The sequence below is a fragment of the Pezoporus flaviventris genome, unplaced genomic scaffold, assembly GCF_033815535.1.
Source record: "Pezoporus flaviventris isolate CSIRO_AGI_PZ_B2104156 unplaced genomic scaffold, CSIRO_AGI_Pfla_v1 ptg000057l, whole genome shotgun sequence".
Taxonomy (NCBI): Eukaryota; Metazoa; Chordata; class Aves; order Psittaciformes; family Psittacidae; genus Pezoporus; species Pezoporus flaviventris.
In genome coordinates this window covers 2,335,743-2,357,689 of record NW_026892605.1, presented here as the reverse complement: position 1 = coordinate 2,357,689, position 21,947 = coordinate 2,335,743, and the positions used below count along the sequence as shown (strand labels likewise).

The 21,947-nt window shown below is 41.4% G+C and overlaps 1 protein-coding gene across 1 annotated transcript; it reads left to right on the top strand.

Moving 5' to 3' along the window:
• The first annotated feature begins 306 nt into the window (after positions 1 to 306).
• On the top strand, positions 307 to 20,486 carry SNX18 (sorting nexin 18). The gene is made up of 2 exons (XM_061469393.1): positions 307 to 2,161; positions 18,054 to 20,486. The coding sequence occupies exons 1-2, from the start codon at positions 592 to 594 to the stop codon at positions 18,305 to 18,307; spliced, it is 1,824 nt and encodes a 607-aa protein (XP_061325377.1). The 5' UTR covers positions 307 to 591; the 3' UTR covers positions 18,308 to 20,486.
• The last annotated feature ends 1,461 nt before the right edge of the window (positions 20,487 to 21,947 follow it).

Genomic DNA, 21,947 nt, shown 5'->3' with positions numbered 1-21,947 from the left:
ATCACGGGAGCCCTGGGAACAGAACCAAGCGCCCGAGGAGGTGCCAAGCTTCTTACCCAAAGCTGGAGAGGTGCTGGGACACCTCCGTAGTGTCGGGAGGAACCGCGGAAATCTGCCAGGCGTCTGACAAACCACCCAGCGCGTTTCAGGAACCGAACGTACAGCGCTACAACTTGCGAGGCGCAGCACGACGCGCTCGAACCGGGCCGCCGGGCTGACGCCAGGGGGCGGGCAGGGAGGGTAAGAGGTGGGCCGGGCCCATCGATGGGGGCGGCCGCTCTGCGCTCGGCTCCTCCGCCCTGCCTCTCGGCTCTGGATTAGCGAAACTGGCGACGTGGGACGGCCGCCGGTCCGGCCCCGCGCCCTGCCTCGCCCGCCGGGGTGAAGCCGGGACTCGGAGCCGCCGCGGACCGGAGTGGAGCCCGGGCAGGTCAGCTGCCGCGGCGTCCTCGCCGGCGGGACGCGGAGGCAGAGGACACCCCGGTGCTCTCCCTGCTGCAGCCCCGCCGGCGCCGCGCGGTGCGGTGAGGTGAGGGGCGGCGGTACCGCGGCAGCGGGGAGTACCCCCTGTCCCGGGGGAGCGGCGGGGCCATGGCGCTGCGTGCCCGGGCGCTGTACGACTTCAGGTCGGAGAACCCGGGAGAGATCTCTCTGCGGGAGCACGAGGTGCTGAGCCTGTGCAGCGAGCAGGACATCGAGGGCTGGCTGGAGGGCGTCAACAGCCGCGGCGACCGCGGCCTCTTCCCGGCCTCCTACGTGCAGGTGATCCGCGCCCCTGCCGCCGAGCCGCCGCCGCCCGCCCGCTACGCCAACGTGCCCGTCGGCGGCTTCGAGCCGCTGCCGCCCCCCGCCGCCTTCAAGCCGGCGGCACAGCAGCCCCCGCCGGCGGCGGCGCCCGAGCCTTTCCCGCTGCCCCCTGCCGCCGCCGGGTACCCCTTCCCGCCGGCGCCCTACGGCGGCTCCTACCAGCCCAGCCAGGGCAGCGATGACGATTGGGACGACGACTGGGACGACAGCTCCACCGTGGCCGACGAGCCGGGAGCCCTGGGCAGCTCCTACCCCGACTACGAGACGGCGGGCGGCGGGGCCCCCGGCCGCTACCGCCTGTCCACCCGGTCCGACCTCTCCCTGGGCTCTCGCGGAGGCGGCGGTCACCCTGCGGGACACCCGCACCCGCCCGGCGGCGGCGGCGCCAAGAGCTCGGCCACAGTGAGCCGCAACCTCAACCGCTTCTCCACCTTCGTCAAGTCTGGCGGGGAGGCCTTCGTGCTGGGCGAGGCATCAGGCTTCGTGAAGGACGGGGACAAGCTATGCGTGGTGCTGGGCCCCCGGGGCCCTGAGTGGCAGGAGAACCCCTACCCCTTCCAGTGCTCCATCGAGGACCCCACCAAGCAGACCAAGTTCAAGGGCATGAAGAGCTACATTGCCTACAAGCTGGTGCCCAGCCACACCGGGCAGCAGGTGCACCGCCGCTACAAACACTTTGACTGGCTGTACGGGCGCCTGGCTGAGAAGTTCCCCGTCATCTCTGTGCCGCACTTGCCAGAGAAGCAGGCCACTGGGCGCTTTGAGGAGGACTTCATCTCCAAACGTCGCAAAGGCTTGGCTTGGTGGATGGACCACATGTGCAGCCACCCTGTGCTGGCTCAGTGTGATGCCTTCCAACACTTCCTCACCTGTCCCAGCACGGATGAGAAGGCCTGGAAACAAGGCAAGCGCAAGGCTGAGAAGGATGAGATGGTAGGTGCTAACTTTTTCCTGACCATCAGTGTCCCCACAGGCCCTGGGGCCAGCCTGGACTTGCAGGAGGTGGAAAGCCAGGTAGATGGCTTCAAAGCCTTCACAAAGAAGATGGATGAGAGTGCCCTGCAGCTCAATCACACAGCCAACGAGTTTGCCCGCAAACAAGTCACTGGTTTCAAGAAGGAATACCAGAAAGTGGGGCACTCCTTTAAGTGCCTCAGTCAGGCATTTGAGCTGGACCAGCAGGCCTTTTCGGCTGGCCTCAACCAAGCCATAGCCTTCACTGCAGAAGCCTATGACGCCATCGGGGACCTCTTTGCAGATCAGCCCCGGCAGGACCTAGATCCTGTGATGGATTTGTTAGCGCTGTATCAGGGGCATTTGGCAAACTTTCCAGACATCATCCACGTCCAGAAAGGTAACATCCTTGCATGTTTTTCTGAAATTATGGAGTTTTATGTATCAGTAGTAAGCATGCAGATGTTGCGACTGGGGTCTAGATTTGCCCTACCTCTGGCTCGCTGGCCTTGGGTTATATCTTTCCACGCTTACTCAGGTATATTTGTTAAAAATACAAAAACCAAATCAGTGACGGTTTTCGTTCTGTACCAAAGGTCTAGACATAGTTGGGAATTTGACTGGTAAGAGGTTGCTGCATTTGGCTGTGTATCATTGAAAGAAACCACATCTGCCTGTGCTGCTGATACATTAAAGATTAATGGTCTTGTTTACAAACCCTGGAAATCAAGTGGTATGAAAACATCTATTACTCTTTGATACATGTTAGGTGTCTTAAATCTCTGATCTACCAGGTAATAAACATAAAGGAATTTGAAGATGCGGGTTATCCTCCCTTCTTAACCACCTTCTTTGAGGTGTGCATGGTGGTATGTGCATTTTGCAGAGTCAGGCAGTCAGACGAGATGTTTAAAGCTGCTGGGGTTTCTCAGTTTGGCCATGCATTAAACTTTCTTGGTGCCTTTGAAAGTATAATGGTCTGCCACAGGGTTCTTAGTTAGAGTTTTTTCATCCTTTGCCCTTATTATCATAAAAAGATGCTTCTCACCTGTTATGCTTTCAGCATCTTTCTAGCTGAAACATGTGTCTGAGGTTCAGATTGCTGCTTGTATGGTGCTTTGTGATCTGTCAAAGAGAAAGAAACTTGAGAAAATAAGGAATATCTGCTCTATAACTAGTGGCATTTGTTCAGCTGAACAGAATTTTGTAGCACTATGTACATGTAGACAGTTTCCCTGCAGTGAAATTAATGCTATTCATATATGCTGCATTGCGAGCAGGGTAGCCCATCATTCCTTCCTTTTGCTGTTACGTACCTTACCCATAGTTTTCAACTCAAAAATCAGGGAGGTGTGGGGATTGGAGCTGGGAAAGAGGTCAAGAAAATATCACATATGCTCTGTGGAAATGGGTGTGTGTAACAATTACCTGAGAAAATGCATGAGCTTTATTGAAAATTACTTGGAGATTAGTAAGTGGTGTTCTGCATCCCAAGAGGCAGAGCTTGAACTGTCACCCATAGTGAATCAGTCTTTTGTGTCCTTAGGTGACATTTCCAGGGTTTTTGCATCTGAAACAGAACACTGAGTTTGATAAAACAGTTGGGAGAGGTTTTTGTCCCACAGATCAAAAAGGCAGGCTCCCAGGAGATGTGCATTATTGCAGGGAAGATCTGAGGAAGCATTTTGTACAAGCATGCAATTTGATGTTATTTAATAAAGCAAGCTTTTATTAGAAGTTGCATACATCAAATTCAGATTTCCATTCTGTTGTCAAATCTTGAAAATTGTGAGTGGAAACTTAAACAGTATTCATACAGTTTTGAAGAGAAGAGGGAAGTGTGCAGTCTAACCTCTGAGCAGTTGTTCTGCTGGCTGCTGTGGCATGTTCTGATAACAACTTGCATGTAGATTTGGAGAGAAGGGCAGCCTTGGCAATTCCTTGTGTTTGGGAGTACAGCATTTTAAAGTGAGTTGTCAACAAATAATAGGGTTATCTGTAAGCCTTGGAAAAAAAATAAAGGGAAGGATTTTGTATTGGGTGGAAAAAAACAGAAGATTATGTACACTATTTAAATAATATATCCTCAAGCTTTAAGGCTACATAGAGTTCTTCAGTGCATAATTTTTGGAGATGTGACCTTGAAGAGAGGATATGGAACAGTAAGATAGATGCTTAACTCAAACCTCTTGCTTTTATAGTTCTGTTTGAATTTGCATTTACTGGTTAGCTTTACCTTCCTGAAGGAAAATTCGTCTGAATGTGCTTCCACTAGAACAGTACATGAGCATGACGCAGGTAGAGTTGATTTTGTGTCAGAGCACTGTCCTGGAGCTGGTTGGAGAAGCATGCAGCCAGCCAGCCTGCATGCAGCTCTTAATGCTCCAGCACCTCTGGGCTAACGCGGCCTTTAACATAGTATTATCCCTGGTGTATACTTGCCATCCAAAAATGGCAAGAGCTTGAAAGGGGTTGGAACAGGGGTATGTGTTCATTGTTGTCATCCCTGTTACGAAACAGGCAAACAGGAGGAAAACTGAGAGGCAGGTGGTTTTTACACCCAATGTATTGCTGTTTTATTACTCTTCAGAGTTACTTGTAACAAGGTATAACTTTTCAATTCCAAACTGTAAACTTCAGATGACAAAACGAACTGTTTGGTATTATTACATCCTAAGACCTTTCTTTTATACTGTCTGGAATAGCAGTAGCCAGTTTTGAGAATTATTATTGTCTGAACAGACTGAACAAATATCCAGTGATGGTCATAGATCATTTGAAAAATAGAGTTGATGTGGTTTTCCTCAAGTGTTTTATTTTCTAGTGTACTTCATCTTTGTGCAGTAAATTGACCCCAAAGTGACCTTGGAAGTGGTAGAAACAGTAGCCAGATTCATGAGCTGCTTACATGGATGTGCTTTTCAGAAGACCAGCTCTGAAGTTAGGGGTAGTTCTCCTTTGTTTTCTACTTAGTGCAAATACGTAGTCCACTTGGGATAAAAAATCAGGTGTTTTCCAGACTCCATTTCTGTATTTCCCTAGACCTGACAAGGTCCAAAAAACAAAGGCAGCTGTGCCCAAACTATGCACATGTCTGTGGGTAGAATATTCAACTGCATTTTCCTGTTATGGGTTTGCTGTTCTGCAGAGAGTTGAACAGCTGCTGAATGTGATTCGGAAGTGTGTTTTGTGGTATGGACTGAGAAGTCTGCGTATCTGGGTTTTTTTAATAATTTCTTCAACTTCTGTGAGAAGGACAGAGAATCTCTATGTCAGAGACAAAATTTGCCCTCTGTTTAGGCTTTGCCTTCTCTAGAATTAGGAACCAAAGCCATGCAAGCCCTGCTGTTGCTTTGTCGGCAAATTAACAGGAAAATGTGTTAACTGTCGTGCTTTTAATGGCTCTGGGGTCCAGGTCTTTTTGCATCCTGTGCTGAGGACCATGCACATTCTGAAGTGTGCAGGGAGAGATTGTCATTTTGGTCCCTTCTGTAAAACATGGGAACCAATGGACTGTGGGAATATTTTTTAAGCATTTATTATCTTACAAGTATTGTAAGTATTCTACGAGATGGCGATACGATAGCTCCAGTAGGAGATTTTAAAAGATTCCTTCATCTCAAGTGCCTGTGTTTAAGGAGTTTTCTGTGAGGGAAGGAAGAGTTGAATTTCCTGCTCCAGAAGAAACAGAGGAAGATCTGAACTTTTCTGTCCCACGTGCAGGTCAAAGATCAACTTGTCAGTGCTTTGTGAGAGATATTACCTGGTTTCGTGTGTGTTCCACTCCAGATCTAAAGATTAATTGGATGGAGCCCTACAACAAAGAGCATGCGGAGTTGGAAACCCTCTGGAAGTGCTTGGTTTGATAGTCCCAGTGAGCCTGGCACTGAGCATATCAGCCCCAAGGCATACATCCCTTAAAAATGAGTTGTTGTTTTATAGGTTTTGTTTGGAAAATCAGGCTATTAGGGGAAAGCTGACACCTTTAGGGGTAGATGACAGCAAAGTGGTGTCTTGAGCATCTAAGCACCTGAATACTTGTATGAATCTAGCTGCCAACCTTCCATAGGTAAATGCTTCTAAAGTTCTTGCATGAAAGTAATTTGATGCATACCTCTGCTTCTTGGCGTGGAAGATCCAAATATGTTAGATATACTTGTACTAAGTTTTCTTTAGCCTCTGGAAAAATATTTGTAGAAGAGGCGTATTGAGTTCAGTTGGCTCAAAACCTAAGCTACACTTCTGTAATTATCTTTTGTAGGACTCGAGTGTTTTTCAAGAAATAACTAGATTCAGTTGCTTTAATTATGAGAAGAAAAGCAGCCTCCAAAAAAGCACCCTTTGTTTGTAATTACTCTGTGTGTGTGTGTTTTAAGGTCTACTTGTGGAAAATCCCTATGCATTTTTGACAAAATAATTCCTAAATATTAATTGCTAGAGCTTCACTCAACTGATGAGATCTTCTAACTTCAGTAATTTTCAGCTTAAATGCTCACTGCAGGCCCATGCAAGTTCAGATTGAGAAAATTTATGCATATGTGAGAATTTGATATCATGTATGATCATACTGTAGCTCATGCTTGTCTGACTCTCTTGTCCTCATATTTGCTTAGTGAGGGTAGGGAAGTTACAGATTTGGGGATTTCTTTTAACTCTTGTTTGAGGCATTACTATAATTAGCCTCTTGTCATTCCTGAAAGAGGAAGAAATACTAACTTGCCGTTTCATCTCTACTTTCCAGATTTCTCCTTTTTCTTAACATTATGGTGTTAATGCTAGACAAACTTTTGGTTATGATTTTTGAGAAAAAGATTTCAGAAAATGGTCTAAATATTTTCTAAGATGTAGGCAGCAATTCTGTTTTCTGCATGCCGGAATTTAATAGAATTATTTTAAAAAAATAACCAAAGTACATTTTTGGTTCTTGATCACTGTTTGTGAAAAGTGAAATAAGGCAAATAGTCTTATTTACCTGAAGCAAATGTAACTCTAGACATTGGTAGTAAAGACTATGTTGAGTGTGTTTTTAGAATGTCTTACAAATTTATAGGTGAAAAGACATTCCAGCTGGAAATGCATCAAATTTGCAGGCATCAATCAAAACACAAACAACATTAAAAACCTAGAACTCTCTGTAACATTTTCAGCAATGCTGTTTTTGCAGGGGGAAGGAGAACAGTATGTGTGTTCATGAATAAATAAGACCGGTCAAAATTCATACCTAAAATTTTATATCACAGTGTAAAAACAGCACTTTTCTCTCTTGCTTACTTTCTAACCTTTTAAATTGTTGTGCAGACGTGGCTTTTCTATCCCTGTTTTTCCTTTTATCCACCTTTTTTTTTCCTTCCCCCTCTGTCCCTCCAATACATACACTTTGCATGGGTTCAACTCGGGTAGTTACTGGCCAAGAGCTAGGCATGTAATTCTAGCCAGGTGACCCTTACAGCAGTAAAAAGAGATGGGTACCTGCATTTCATCTGTTGAGAACGGCTGAAGATGGATTGCGCCATGGTGACTTGTACTTTTTGCCTCCTCATAACTGTTACACTGATGATGCAGCATTGTCTGCTTGCTGCTGAATCACCCACTATTTGAAGGTAACCTGAAGGAAACTGAGACTTTAAGATTACTAAAATGTGAAAAAATCTTCACATTTAGAAACTGTATAAAATTATAGCTTCTTTACAGTGTGTGAAATCAGGATAACAATAAACAAGACTAAAATTGAGCAATAGCCCTTCCTGAAGATTAGACAGAAAGAGGGGCAAAAAAAGTACTCTCTGTCTAAAAGATGCATGGGTCTTTTTGAAGTATGAGTTTTGGGTGTTTTGTTTTTTTTTTTCCTTTTACGCTCTGCCACAATCTCTTCTTACCTTAGCTTTCTAAGGGAGCAAAATTCATGGAGTCATTATGTCTTTCTGTTAGCTTTTTGAAAACCACAGTTACATGCACATTTGATGACAGAGAGACATTTCATAGCTGATAAAACCCCTTTTTTTCAAAAGCAGGTGGTAGCAGAGGAAGGCTGAAACTGTTTCTCCCACAGGAGAGACTGCACATGTTACTGCACACAGGAAAGGTTATCCAGACTGCACACTTAGTTCTAGAAGGCTGGAGAAGTTTTGGTCACACCTCTAAGTTTGACCACAGGAAGTGCATTGTCACCTCTTTTGCTCTTATGAGTACTTGCGCACCGTTGGAAGCAAGACCCTGTCTCCTGGAAAAACCCTGTGGGCAGCTAGAGAGTGGCAGTGTAGACATTCAAGAATTGAAAATTACGTTGCAGAAAGAGGAAGTAATTTTATTTCAAAGACTATGTAATACCTTTTTGGCTTGAAGCTTATGAAGAATCTAGATGGGGGGATGGTTCTCTTCCAGCTGAGAGCTCTGGGTCTTGCCAAAAGGACTTCCATCCAAACAGGGAAGGCAAGAATTGGTAGACTGCAAATGGAAAGTGTTTCCCAGGGCGCTTCCCAAGTCTTTGTAAGCATATTATCAAAACCAAACAAACTGGCTGACTTTTTTTTATTTTGCAAGTCACCTTTGAAACAAGGACATGTTTCAGCCTTTCCAGCATCTTTCCATGACTTCATTGTTAGACTTTGTTTGAACAGTTAAAATGCCAAGTTAATGTGTACAGACTATAAAGTCATCCAGCTTGTATCTTACTTATTTTAAATTGCCTGGTTCAAATAGCACAGAATTTGAAAATTCTGACTAAAAAATGCAATCATCTTTGGCTTAGCTCTCAAAACATGAGTCTTATTAGCAGGTTAGAGCAAACAAATGGCAAACACTTTCTACACATTCTTGTCTATATCTTTCATGACAGACATGAAGATTAAAATTCAATAAAAATAAATAAATTAAAAAACCTAGTAAAAATGTGTTTTAAATTTTGGAGTGGAAGTGGTATATGGATATCAGTATGTTATTGATATCCATATGTTATATGGATATCAGTATGTTATTGATATCCATATGTTATATGGATATCAGTATGCAGTGTTACCTGTCTTCTGTCCACCCATATCCCATGAACCTTATGAAAATTTTGAAGAAGTTGCCATTTAATACAATAATGCTTACATCCATTTGCACCATAGTTTCTATCCATCTTATATTCATCTTGTCTCTTCTGGAAGATGAATGAATATATTTCTGCTCATATGCTATTAAACAGTTTTGCTGAAAATTAATTCATATCATGCATGCACAGCATTGTTTCTGTTTAGGTTGTTGTCTTGAAGTCAGTATTATGAAGATGGCATTTACAAAACCTGCTTAGAGGCTATAACATCATTCTAACAGAAAAAATGCCTATCCTTAGCATCATAATTGGGAGAAACTAGTGTTCAGAACCTGTGATGACCAAAATGTCATAGACTAACTTAAATTGTGGAAAAACAGATTTCCTTAAAAGCCTGTTTGATGCCTAGTTTATGTGTAAGCTAGTAAGAAATACTTGCAATCACTTTCAGCTTGGTACTTCGGCATATTGCAGTCACTTAAATTTTCTAGTGTATCCACCCTAAAAGGCATGGCTGGCTTTCTAACGGGCAAATGTACTGTGTTTCTGGTGACCAGCCTCATTTAAGTTTCATTCCCTCCAGTCTGCAGTGTCAGCTGAAGCCATACTAAAGGAAAACTAAAGTGGTACACATGATTGTTGAAAAGAACTGACTGCCTTAGGACTGGGCAAAACTACCATTACTTAGTGTTTGCATTTCAGGCTGGGGTGCAAAATGTTGTGCTTGTTATGGAAAGCAATATGCATAGTTTACCTGGATTATTAAGACCAAATTGTTCCTGAAAGGTCTCCTTTCACATACACAGTAGGTACCGGTAAAGTCAGAACTGCTCATGAACACAGTTCAAACATGCTTTAGTGGTGAAAGTAAGGTAATTTGTTTGCTTGAAACATTGTTTGTGTACAATACACAAGGGTATATTAGCTTTAAAGCTGCTGTGTTCAAGATTTGAATGGAAAAACTCCATCCACTTTTGCACAGTTTTTACATCTGGTTACCTAGCACCGTGGGCTTTTTTTATTTTCTTAATGAGGCTATGTGGGGCAGTAGGTGCAATAAACTGATAATTTTGTAATATTTCTTTCATTCATTTTGCCGTCTTGCTCTCACCTCCTATTATTAACTGTTTCAGGGGCAAATTATGGTTTGTTAGTCGCATAGCAAGTGTGGTGTAGCATGGCCCAGCAAAACCTTCATATTGGAGGTGCTGCACACCAGAGCTTGTAGAGTCCTCTGGGGTCTCTGGAAATGAAATGCACATTGCCAGTGTGATAGTTTATTTTCAGTACCAGGAGCATTTTGGAGCCTCTGAACATGCACAGGTGTGATTACAGTCCTTGTAGATTTGGATAAATAAACTGGCCATGTATGCCCCTGCTATGTGTGTGGACACCAGCTGGCAGATAAATGCACAGATATTCAGGTCTTAAGTATCACATTATTTAAAGTAAAATAAATAAATAAAAATCTTTATTAGACGTATATAGTATCTGTTAACCCTAGTAGTTCTCTAAAGTTGAGCAACTCTGAATTAATATATAACCAATTAACATTATCGTTAATTCTGAGAGTTTTAAGAGCAATGGGCAACAAAACATTAAAAAAATTAAGCTCGCTTTTTTTAACTGCTGTGAGGCTGCCAATTCTAAAAGCATTATTGCTGTTTTCATGTATCTGTATATAAAACCCTGTAATACTAAAGTAATTGCAATTTGATATATTTTATTTTTGTGTTTCTAACTTTCACTGTGGAAAAAAGAGAATATTGCTAAAGTAGTTCTGCACCATTAAGGAGAAGAATATAATCTGTGAATTAGACTGGTTTTGAAAAGTGCTGTATTGGCACTTTCAGAAGGAACAAGTGACTTCATCATTTTGCCTTTGATGTTGGAGATTGCTTTCTTTTTTCTGTTTTAAACTGTAAAACCAGATTTTAAAGTAGCAAGTCATTCCTACTTTAATTAGTGTAATGTACAGTTCAGTCTGTATTGGAGACCTCTTCTGGTTTCAATTTTAGGCAAATCCCATTATGCTGCTTTCCATTCCAAATCTTAGCCAGAAAATGTAAAGAATTTGCAGAATCTCAATGTCAGCATCTTTTGTTAATCTGTTCTCACAGCACTCTTAAGTGAACAGTCTGTCAATGTAGTAAAATCTCTATTCTGCTACACACAATTTCATTGTTTCATTTTAAATTGGGGGTAGAGGGGGGTTGGGAACTGTATTTTTGGGTAGGGTGTAATGTTATGTGTAATCTTACATGGTGGTTCTGCAACTTCCCTTGTGTTGGAGTTAATGGTTGCATAGCCCTGGGCTGAGCTGGGTCACATAACTAAGCCATTGATAAACCTAAGTCACCGTCTCCCTCTCCTCTGGGCCAAATGCAGGGTTTTTTTATTGGTTTAGTCGTTTGAGTCACCCCATAATAACGTCTTTGCTAGATCTGGTGTAAGTGGGACGGCCATGTAGACAGGCTTGTTCTGGCAGCAGTCTCTGGATTAGAGGTAATGTTGTTTTCTCCAAAGTAGTTTCTTTGAGAAGAAGGGTAAATCAAAACTGCTACACACACACAGGCTACCCAAGTTGTGCGGTTCCCAGTCTGCAAACAGAGCTGTAGTTGAATAATCTCACTGTTAGGTAAGGAAAAAGAAAAGAATGCATTTCTACTTATATTTTCTGCTTTTGTACTCTTTAATGACAGCAACATCACAAATATATTGTTTTTTTCCCTTTTAGGATGGTGTCATGTATTAGAAACAGTGTTTTGTAGCGGAAGTAAAGCAAACAGAGTTGTTAGACTAGATCAGAGCATTCCCTTCAGTAGTGAATAGCTTGCTTTGAAGGACACATTTATGCCTACTGTTATACCATTTAACATGATGGGCGTCTGAATGGTGTGGAAATGAAGGTTGTCTTACTTTGTAGCAAGTAAGGCACAAAATTTCATTTTGTACCTTGCTGTAAAAAAATTGAAAAACTCTTTATTGCACAGGTTGTTTTATTTGCACAAGATTTCTGAAATGCAACTGCTGAGGGACTGTATTTGTCAAACTTTGGTGTTTCTTTGAAGATCACAGTGTTTTCTGATCTAGCTGTCCTTCCCTGTGAAAGAGCCATCTCTCAGAGGAGCCTTCAGAGTTTGACATGTGTTGCTGTTGCATCAAAGCCTGTTGGCGGGGTGATTTCTCAGAGGTGGTAATCAAGAATATGGTTCTTTTGGGTTTTGCCAGTTACACTGATGACAAAGCCAGAACAATCACCCTCCTTTGGTGGTTTTTTTTTTTTGGTGTTTTTTTTTCCCATTCTGAAATTTTTATGGCTGTTGTCCTTTTTGGTATCATTTGCTATTAGATTCTACAAACAGAATAAGTACAAGTTCATGGTTGGAGGAGTTGGTGGCCAGGTGCCCCATTTTTGGCCCTCTGAATGGTTACTGCTTCTCACCCACAGCACAACCAGCATCCCCAGCAGTGTGCGGCTCCTGTTTGCCTCCCTCCTGGCAGTGCCAGGGCCAGCCGGAGGAAAGGCAGAGAGCTGTCACGTGAGGAGCAGTGCAATCTGTTGGGCTGGCACCCAGCCCACTGCTTCAGTCTCCCACCCTTCCACAGCTCCATTAAAAATGGACTTCAGAAAGTAACATTCTTTGTAAGAGATCATTGGGAACCACTGGACTTTTTTGCCCCCCATGTCTTCTTTCATTCCCTTTGCAATTGTTTTGCAATAATTCTTTAAGTCAAAGTATAGAGTAACACGAACATGGGTGTTTGCTGAAAGAAAGATTGTTGTAGTCATAACTGATATACATGTGAAGTGGTATCTCACACTACTAGTGAAAGAAATCTACTTTCTCTGTTTTAGGAGAATTCATCACTGAAATTAAAGAAATATTTTAATAATTGCAGTGATAAAGACATTACAGTTATAGGATCTAAAAAGTTAACTTGGTTACTACAAGCTGTGTGAGCTTTTAAGTTTAGTATTTCCTGAATTGCTGATCTCCCTGACCTCAACAGATACTGCTGCTTCAAGCGCTGAGTTCTAGCTGCGTTGAGCTGACACTTCTGTTTCATCCTATATACACTGTTACTGTATGCAGTTAGATGACTTCTGTAGCAATCAGAAATGGTGATACTGTTATGAACAGTATCAGTATTACAATTACTGCTTGTAATTTTTTAAGAATGGAGCAGACCCAGGCATGAAACAGATGTCCGCTGTAGTAAGCACTGTTGAAATACAGGGTAAAAAGGACTCCTGCCCCAAAGAATTCCCTCTGAATTTATCTTTACTTGGATCAGAAGTTTCTGACACAGCTGACATTTCACTTCTGATGGCTGCATGCAACACTTGAAAGCTGACGTTCAGGTACTTAAAGAAGAGGTGGGAATGGGGCAGTGGAATGATGGTACACCCTTAGCAGTTACTGCTCTTTGGTTTCTCATCACCTGTGCTGACAGGCACAGTGCAGATATGACTTCATGTAAGACAAAGAAAATGAATGAAGAGCAGTCTTGATTTCAGTCTTCATGAGCTGAGCCCCAGAACTTTTGCCTTCAAGTCACTTTGCAAGCCGCAACTTGGACGACTGTTGTGTACACTGTGTGAAGAACCAGCATGGGGCTGGCTGCTCGTAGGGCTGGTCATGCCATGCAATTTGAGAGCTTGGAGAAACATATGCATCAGTGTAGGTTTACGTGCGCATATGCATTGTTACAGTGTGGAGGGAGAGTGAATACAATTTTGAGTATGGATTCAAATCCACCTTTAATTGGATCTTCACAGAATCTCAAAGCATTTATTGGTGTAATAAAACTGCAGGTGACGTGAAAATCTTTTGTTTGACTCAAACCTGTGTGCTGTCAGGTTCATTCTTTTTTTCATTTAATTTTTCTGAATATGGATGACTCTTCATGCCTTATTGCAACATCGTGCTTACATGGGCAGCTTACTGATTCAGTGCACTTTTTCCTGATGCCTCCTCAGTATCCATTTAGGTTGCTGTTTGTGTTGTGTGGTTTACAGCTTGGAATTACTTATTTCTAGCAGCAATTTTACGTTGTCCGTCTTCTTGGCTGATAGCAGAATACTAGAAATGTTCCTTGTTAAACATGTTTATATCATCTTGTGTTGTCTAATCTCATACTTCAAGACAAATACTTCAAAACATGTACTGAAACCTGTGAGTTTCTCTTAAGTCTTTAGCAGCATTCCGTGAGCACCACTGTCTATTTAACATCAGCCATTGGGCAATAAAGACCAGCATTTGCATCTTCTTTTCCCTACCTTTGAGAACAGAAATAGATGTATCGCAGCTTTTTGCAACATCTTTGATCCAGGCCCTCTTCACTGTTTGAAAACTAGTCCTGAGTACTAGAATGCAATCTCCTGACAGAAGATCTTTTCATTGGACCAGAAGCTTAAAATGCATGGACAAGATTTTACAGACTCTGTAGAGCTGGAGCTAAAAAACCCACAAGAATTTATTTTTATGTATTCCATTCCTCTGGGAACAGTGCATTGGTGGGTATTTATCCCAGACATGTATTTAGCAGATCTCCTTAAACTAATATGCATTAGGAGGTGGCTCCTTCTGTTTCTTTTCCCAGAAATGTGTATTAACCTTTTCTAGGGTTGCTATAATTCTGCTTTTTAAATACATCTTGCTGTTTTGGGTTGCTCAAACCAGTGCTAGATGTTCACATCACTAAATGCAGAACCCAGAGGATCTTTCTGCAGGTGTACTTAGACTGGTGAGGACTTGCTCAGCCTCAGCACCCTGAGACGGCAGCAGTGGGGACTGGGAGGTGCTGTGTTAGGTGCTGAGGGTGATGGATAGGTTAGTGAGGATGGAGATGGGGGGGTTCATGGTGTACAGCCTGGTGTGACAGGTTAGGAGTTGCAGGCTACGAGGCATTAGAGGTTACCATGGGATACATCCCCTGCTCTAGCATCTCTAAGCAAGACCCTAGCTTTCAAGCAGGGATGCACACAAGGGGCTGCTCTCTATTTCTTGACTCCCTCACCCTGTCCTACTGCTTAGAAACCTGCATGGATCATTGCACCCACGACATCAATGAGTCTCGGCTCTGGCTCAGAGTTTTTCTCATGTAGATTAAAATGCAAGGGCTGTAGGCTATGAAGAAACATTTAGAGAAGATTTGAGATTAAATGTGGTATGTTATTAGTAAAGCTGCTTGCAAAGCCGTGCAAACTAGCAACACTCTCTTCTAAAATTTAAATCTAAGAGATAAGTCTACCAAGTCTTGCAAACTTCAGTAGATGCTGAACTAATTAAAAATTACATTTTGGAAAAAATGATTATTTTCTTTTTAAAGTAAAGCACATGGGCTTTTTTTTTTCCCCGTGTGTTTGGGAAAGGTTCTTTCAAAACAGTGATTGTTTTACCAATAATTCAACACTTCATTTAAAAGCACTTCAAATGAACATGCAAGTTTGTACTTAAGCATACGTATAGACTTTTGTCCTATATTGCTGATATCCAGTTGTAGTCTATCTACTTTTAAAAGGAAATTCTACTATAGGACTAGTATGAGTCCATATACATTAAGAGAGCAATGTGGATGGTTGCAGGTTTTCCCCTTGGATTGCTTTCCCTAATTATAGATCTTAATTTTTTTTTTTTAATGGCAAGAAATGCATAATGCATAATCCATATAATCTGAAGGGCTCTAGTGTTTGGTAATGTATGTTTTAGATTGATGTAAAATAATTTGAAGATTATACATTCTCCAGAACTGAGTTATGCTTTCAGCTGCTGATGCTCTAAATTTCAGTATTTTTCTTCCAGTTTGTTCATTCTAGAAATAACAGCTGAAGCTGTTTCCCACATCACAGCTGAACAGTTGTCATATTTATTTAACCAGCTCCATCTGGCTTCCAGTAACTCCCAAATTTCAGTTTTTCACAGCCATGCATGGATTCCTGCCATGCCCACAGAATGCAGAGAAAAATTTTGGTCAGCCTGGTTTTGTTTGTTGAAAGAAGGGTCCTTTCTGCAGAAGAGGTGACTAAATATTTTTCAGATCATGCCCTCCCTTGGAGATTCCTCACTCCTTAGAGGAGAAAATGCAGGTCTTCTGGCACAGTCCTGTTCCTGGCACCTCTGCATGTGGAAAAGGTTTTTCAGTTGTGTTTTTTTGGCCAGGGTGGAGTTGATGAGGTCAATCTGCTGCAGCAGCCAGTGCTGAGCTGCTAGCTACCTTCCAGCATGCCATGGGGGCCAGAAAGGTTTGGAGCCAGCCATCATCTCACAGTCCCCATGGAGAGCTGCTGCCCTTGGCCTTTGGACATCTCTTTGGCACACCAGGTTCAGAGTGGCCTCTGACAGTTGAATACCAGCTCTGTCGGCCATGCAGCCTGCAGTTTGTGCTTATCTTGTTAATAAACCTCCCTGCCACAATTTAAAAAGGAAATTCTTTCACATAGTCTTTCTGCAAGTACATCACACTGGATGTGATATTCTTACACTTGCAACTAAGAGCTCATACCAGGGCTGCAGGCAGGAGTTGTCTTGTACAGCACAGGCTAAATACAAATTAAGCAGAAAAATACGAATTTAATAGTGAAGAAGTACTCATGACATAGGAAGGATTTTCAGGGTGTTTGCATTTAAACTTCCCCCCCCGCTGAATGGAGAAAAGTTGTACATACATCTCTGATTTTAGGAATTCTAGGTTTCATTTATCATGCAAGACACAACCCCCATTTCATTTAACAAATGTAACAACCTTTTTTTTCCCCCCAAGTCTGCCAAATCACCTGATACTTTAACTTGCTTCTGGTAAGAATATGCCTTGACCCTTCATTCTACCTGACTGCCTGGTGAGGGGCTAGAGATAGGCAGGGGATGAGATGCAGCAGCCTCACTGAAATGCAGCGAGCAGCAGCCTTGCTCCCCAGTTGCCTCTGAATCTGCTATGCATGCAGCGAACCCAGAGGCATCCATGCACAAGGTCATGTTCCAGATCTGAATTGCAGAGATGTGTTGGTGCAATGCGGGGAGGCGCATCTGAAATGGCTTGTAAAACAGGCACAGGAAAGAAAGGACAGAAGATAGTATTACTGCTGACGAACAATATTTTTACTGTTTAATGGTGTTTACTACATATGTGGATTCAGTTTGACAAGAAGACAGACCTGCTTCCCCAGCAGATGTTGTCTTGCTGGAATATATAGAGAGGTTTCTCTGTTAGCCTGCTGGCTAGTGTCACTGTAGGGAGTACAGAAAAGCATTCCTTCATGGTAATGTGAAGGGAGTAGTGTGTCAGTGAACTGTAGTCACATACATGGTAAGAAGTGTAGTCTGAAAGGAGAGAGAGTTACAACATTACAAATAGTTAAAGGGATATTTAACATAAATGTGATCATAAAGGATGTGAAAATGTCCTATCACTAACATCTTATGAGAAGATAGTTTTATGGATAAAATATGTATGTGATATTTAAGGCAAAGACTCTGCTTTATGGAGAATTGAATCCAAGAAAATCAATGTTTTAAGTCATATCTTGGTGCTCGGTCATTGTAAGTCTGCTTTGGTAGGTCTGTTCAGGTGATACTTCGTTTTTGTAGGATGCATGTGCTTTAAGTAGGCACTTGGAGAAGGAGGACTGTTGACTCTTTTGTCTGTTTTTATTTCTAGCTCTTACAAGACTCTGTTAGGTCTTGTGTATCTGTGATATACAAGATATCTGCAACTGAAATAAACTTTTAGATTCTCTAGTTCCCAATAATTAATTTTGGGTATCTGTAGTGTAAAAGCAAGACGGTGTGTTGGCAAGATTTTGCATATTCAGATCTCCTTTGAAATTTCACAAAGATTGGGAAAAGTGATGTTTCATAAAGTCCAGTTTCTTAATGAGGTCACTTTTCTGGCATTTATGTAGGCTTAAATTGATCTAATTTTCTTACATTTTTTTTCCCCAGTAGTGGTATACTTACCAGATACTCTCTCAAGGACACCATCTAATTTTTAAGACTGAGAAATAGGCATGACTTACTAACTTCTGCAAGCTAGAACCTTGAAGTATGGTGTTTTTTAAACAACATTCACTGTTCTGTGACTTTTATGTGAAAAAGCTTTTATTTCTTTTCATATATGTACATGTATGCACACATATAAATACATTTAGAATGAGCCTTATGCAAATCCTTCTTGTTATTAAATCACTTGTTAAAGTACAGTAGTTGAATCTACACTGTCCTCACAGTTCAACTATTTTGTTTTGTTCTTTACACAGGAGCCCTTACCAAAGTAAAGGAGAGTAAGCGGCATGTGGAAGAGGGGAAGATGGAGCTCCAAAAAGCTGAGGGCATTCAAGAACGCTGTAACATTATTTCTTTTGCAACCCTAGCAGAAATTAATCATTTCCACAAAATTCGTGTGAGGGACTTTAAATCACAGATGCAGCATTTCTTGCAACAGCAAATACTCTTTTTTCAAAAAGTGACACAAAAGCTAGAAGAAGCTCTCCACAAGTATGACAGTGTTTAATCTGTGAACTTTTGATTTATGAACTTCCCTCAGCATGAACGTGACCCAGGCAGCAGAGCAAATGCTGCTGCTGAAGAACTGTTGCCAGTGGCATAGGGTGGTACAAGGATGGTTTTGTGCTCACCTAGAACCCTGGTTTAATCTCCAACTATGTAGAAAGGAAACAGTTATAGGGCTATGTAGTAGAAACAGTACCACGCATTGTAACTAAGTTATACTGTGTATGCCTACACTACCATTGTAACTCTTTTGAAATATTGAGTATACTATTTGCCTTATTGCTTTTTAAAATATGGTATTTTAGTGCATACTTTGTAGACCTCAGAACCCTTTGGGTCTTTAAGGAAGCTGGCGAGATAAAAGCCTGCTTCAGATGCCTTTTTACTTTCCTAGATTTGGATTTCCTAAATTCAAACAATTCTCTGTTTACAGACTCCTACTAGAGCAGCTATGATTCTGTGCCTTTAGACTCTATTTTTTCCTTTTCTATTAAGTCACATTTTTACGATTGAATGAATGAAGGGTTGATGCCTATGACAAGAACTGATTATAAAACCTCACAGTGACTGGAAAAAAAATCAGCTGCCATCGAGTTTGCACAGCAAGTACTGTCTTACGACAAATGTTGGCTCAGAAAGGAGGACTTAAATCTATTCACATTTTCCCTGAAAATGGAGACTACTTGTTACATGTAGTAGAATGTTAAGCACATATACAAAAACACACCACTTAATTCCCTTTCTGAAATTATTAATACAGTGAGGGTTTTTTGCATTTTTTTAGTATACAGCATTACTGTGAGTAGGTATTTGAATAGCTAGCCTAATAAAAATTAGGTGTATTAAGGGGATATGAATGCAAGCAATGTTGCATGGACATTTTTTAAGTTTAAAATGATCTGCTCATTGTTCTGTTGCTGATTCAGTTTAACTTTGGACTTGCATCTACATTGCCAGTTGTCTTGAGTTGAAACTCCACTGTGATTCATTAGTTTACTAAGTTACAGATTTTCAGGGATGTTCAGTAATATAAATGACCTGAAATTAAGTCTTGGCTGAACTGACTTGGAAAACAGGTGGCATTTTAATGTTTGTAACACTCAAGAATTAACAGTTGTCTTAATTTTTGTATAACTATTTTTGACAAGCAGGGTGCATTTATATATACGTAAACACTATCTTTTAAAGATTTTTCTGGCTTATTTCCCTTTAATTTTCTGTGTTCCCTACTTAACTGGTTTCCTACTTACATGTCAGTATGAAAGAGGCTTTTTATTTGTCCTATCTTTTTTTCTCCTAAGCAAAAATAACAAAATCTTCAAGGAAGCAAAATGTTTACTTTTTTTGTTTTTAATTAAATTAGTCAAAGATAGCTTAAACAAATTAAAGCCTGGAAAAGGAAGTTAAGCAACAGTTACATTTAAATGCAAATCATTCCTCACCTATGCAGCAGAAACGTGGTTTTTTCGCTGGATCATGTGAGTTTTAGTAGCTTAACTCCACACCTCTGTTTTAAAGGAATAAATGTATGAACGTAGTTTTGTTTTTAAGATTCATCCCAATTGTTTGGATATTGCTATTTTACGCAGTTTGCGTTTGGCAGTGCTTCTAGTACACACCCAAAGAAGTAAAATAGGGTATAATGAAGAGGAAAAAAACAGCATTTGTAAAAGAAAGGACAATCAGTGAGAAAAGACTCCATTTCTAGCTGGTAAATAAGTGCTGCAAACAGCAAAGTTGACCATAAAATAAGGACCATAGTCATAGGGCTTGATTTGCTCTTTATCTTCCTTGTCTTCTTCTATTTTCAAAACTCATCATTTCCCTTGAAAGCTCTTTCCAGCAGTACTCGAGCTTCCCGTATGGTCCTGTATGTCTTTGAATTATGTGAGATAGTGATGAGCTAGGTTTGAGCTGAGTTCCATGGCTTATGTTTGCTTAAGCCAGATACGGTTTTATTAAATGTCTTTGCAGTAATTACATCAAACTACAATCAAATTTATTTTATGTGGAGGTATTAAGACCTGTTCAAAAATTGATCTTTGTCCAGTTTACGTATTCTAGAAGGTTAGTATTAATGACATGTACATGTCCAGGAGCAAATAAAGCTGTGATATGTATACATACAACATTATCAGACAGGTACAGTTTTCCCAAATAAACTGTCATGGCCTTCACCTAACTTTCTGATTTGTGTCTTTGGGGCAGGTGGTTAAGTTTTGGGGAAAGTGGTTAAATTGGTTAAACTTGATGTACCAACAAAGCCTAACTGGAATCCTGGATCTGAATTGCTGCAGAGTACAGAAAGTTTCAAATCTCCATCTATATTAGCATCTTCCTTTTTTCCTCACTCAGAGTTGGAGTTAAACTGACGTAGGGAGCCTGAACTCCATTAATTCTTACTGCACTATGAGAGAACTACAGTTTTAATTTTATTTGGAACAAGTAGGACACTCATGACCACTCATGACTGATGGACTACTGGATGGTGTGGTCTGAGATCCAAAGGTACTCTGCACTAAAGTGAATGTATATTGTGCAGGGCTATGGAAGCATCAAAGGAAATCTAACAGAACCCTTTAAATAAATAATGTTGAAGAGCGCAAATTAGCTGTATAGCACAATATTAAATGCCTTTGCTTTATTTCTGTACTTTGGTTTTCATGCATCACAATTTCTGCATTGACAAGTAGTATCTGGTATATATGTTAGGAGTTAGAGAGGTTGAATTGAAAGCTGCAAGGAGATCCACAGAGGTACTGGTTACTGTTTGTTGTCTGAGACTTGCAGAGAAGACAGTTGCTTCTATTGCATCTTTTCTAAGTTCTCTCTACCAGATTCAGGTCCAATGGCATGGTATACTTCTCTTAGAAATGTTATAACACTCAGCTTAGAGATACCAGAAAAATTATGTGGTGATGAAACATTCAAGAAAAGCACCAAGAAAAGCTGGAAAAAAAAAAAATAAAATGAAATAATATGTTGGGTATAAAATTGAAATGTCTTTTGAAAATGTGAATCAACTGCCTCCACTGAAAATACCTACATTATTTGGTGATGCACAGTTTTCTTTTTGGTGAACTACAAGACCCTGTTTGCAGTACCTTCTTGCTTTGTCAGACCTTCACTATTCCAGCTAGCATCTTCCATGCTCATTGTCTGTTCCAGACTGAATTCTTCTGGGAAACTTCAGTGGAAGTTGCACAGCTGTTTCTCAGAAGGAAATCATAAAAATAAACCAGTTTTTATTTTCTCCTTAAATTCTCTAAACTGTTTGGTTGGAAAGCTTTACGTCTTTCATATTTTGGAGCAAGGACTTGAAATTTGGCAAGCACGTTACCTTTTGCATCCTCAGATATGCCTGCTGCACTGCCTGTGAAAATTTGTCAAATATTTCCAAGTAAAACTATGGTTTCTCCAGCCCCTACTGTGTTCAAGTTTGACGGATAAATTTTTCATAGCTCCCCTTTGATCCAAGCAGTCTTGGTTCTAACCTTGGTCAGCAGTGGCTAAGTGAGACTTTCTCTGTTTTTTCTTTCACCTAGAAGGTTGAGCCTCCCAGACCAGAAGCTGGGCAAAGGAGCAGTTGGAAGGTCCTAGTGTAGCTGCTATTTGAGCCTGGCCATGGGAGGAGAGAAGCA